At 63.3% G+C, this 820-nt stretch overlaps 1 protein-coding gene across 1 annotated transcript; it reads right to left on the bottom strand.

Annotated features, from left to right (window-relative positions):
- Window positions 1-47: 47 nt before the first annotated feature.
- LOC144226902 (coiled-coil domain-containing protein 71L-like) lies at window positions 48-501 on the bottom strand (the record flags this gene model as incomplete). The annotated part of the gene is made up of 1 exon (XM_077758402.1): window positions 48-501. A coding segment is annotated over exon 1 (368 nt), but the record flags the coding sequence as incomplete, so codon positions are not given.
- Between the last annotated feature and the right edge of the window lie 319 nt (window positions 502-820).

The following is an 820-nucleotide window of genomic DNA, read 5'->3' as shown; positions in this document are numbered from 1 at the left end:
GACCCCGCGCCGGGAGCAGGCAGAGGGCACCCCTGCCCCGGAGGCACCGTTGGTGGCCGGGATCTGGGACGAGAGCCAGGCGGGAGGAGTAGCCGTAAACGTCCTTGCTGCGCAGGACGTGTGGGGAGAACTGGGGCTTGAGGCTGCCGAGGAAGCGCCACAGCTCCGCGTCCGAGCCCGTGAACTCCGTGCAGCCGGGCACGAAAAGCTTGAAGGCGTCGACCAGCGCCCTGGTGCTGTCGGCAGGCGGCAGCTGCGACCTCCAGGACACCACTCTCTCCTCCCGCGCCTCCAGCTCGGCCCGTCCTCTGGCCCAAAAGCCGTCTCCCAGGGCGCGCGAGGTCAGGGCCGCATGGGGCCAGCGCCGCCGCCTCCTCAGGCTGCGCCTTAATGGAGGCCGCTCGGGGTCGCCCATGCTCTCAGGGTCTCACCGCCGCCATCGCCGGCCTTCGATGAATTCCCCCGCCGCCAGCTGGCTCCGGATGAATTTCCTACCCTGAAACAAATCAGTCAGGCTCTGAGGTTACCCTTCAGTTGCTAGGAGACCATGTGCTTTGTGAGGTCAGGGGGTCTGTTTATCTTAAAGCTGTAGGCTGCCCATGCTGCCCTGGTTGTGAGGGTGTTAAGATTTTGCCTTTGAGATTATCCTAGGGGGCCATGGGGGAGCAGAAGGGGACCAATTGTTGCGGAGAGGGACGAGGCAAACCATGAGAGACTCTTCAATACTGAGAAAAAACTGGGGGCTGGGGGGGAGGGTGAGGGGGACGGGCATGTAGGAGAGCACTTGTTGGGGTGGGTACTGAGTGTTATATGCAATCCA

The sequence above is a fragment of the Crocuta crocuta genome, unplaced genomic scaffold, assembly GCF_008692635.1.
Source record: "Crocuta crocuta isolate KB4526 unplaced genomic scaffold, BGI_CrCroc_1.0 scaffold7960, whole genome shotgun sequence".
Classification (NCBI taxonomy): Eukaryota; Metazoa; Chordata; class Mammalia; order Carnivora; family Hyaenidae; genus Crocuta; species Crocuta crocuta.
This window is presented reverse-complemented; position numbering and strand designations above follow the sequence as displayed.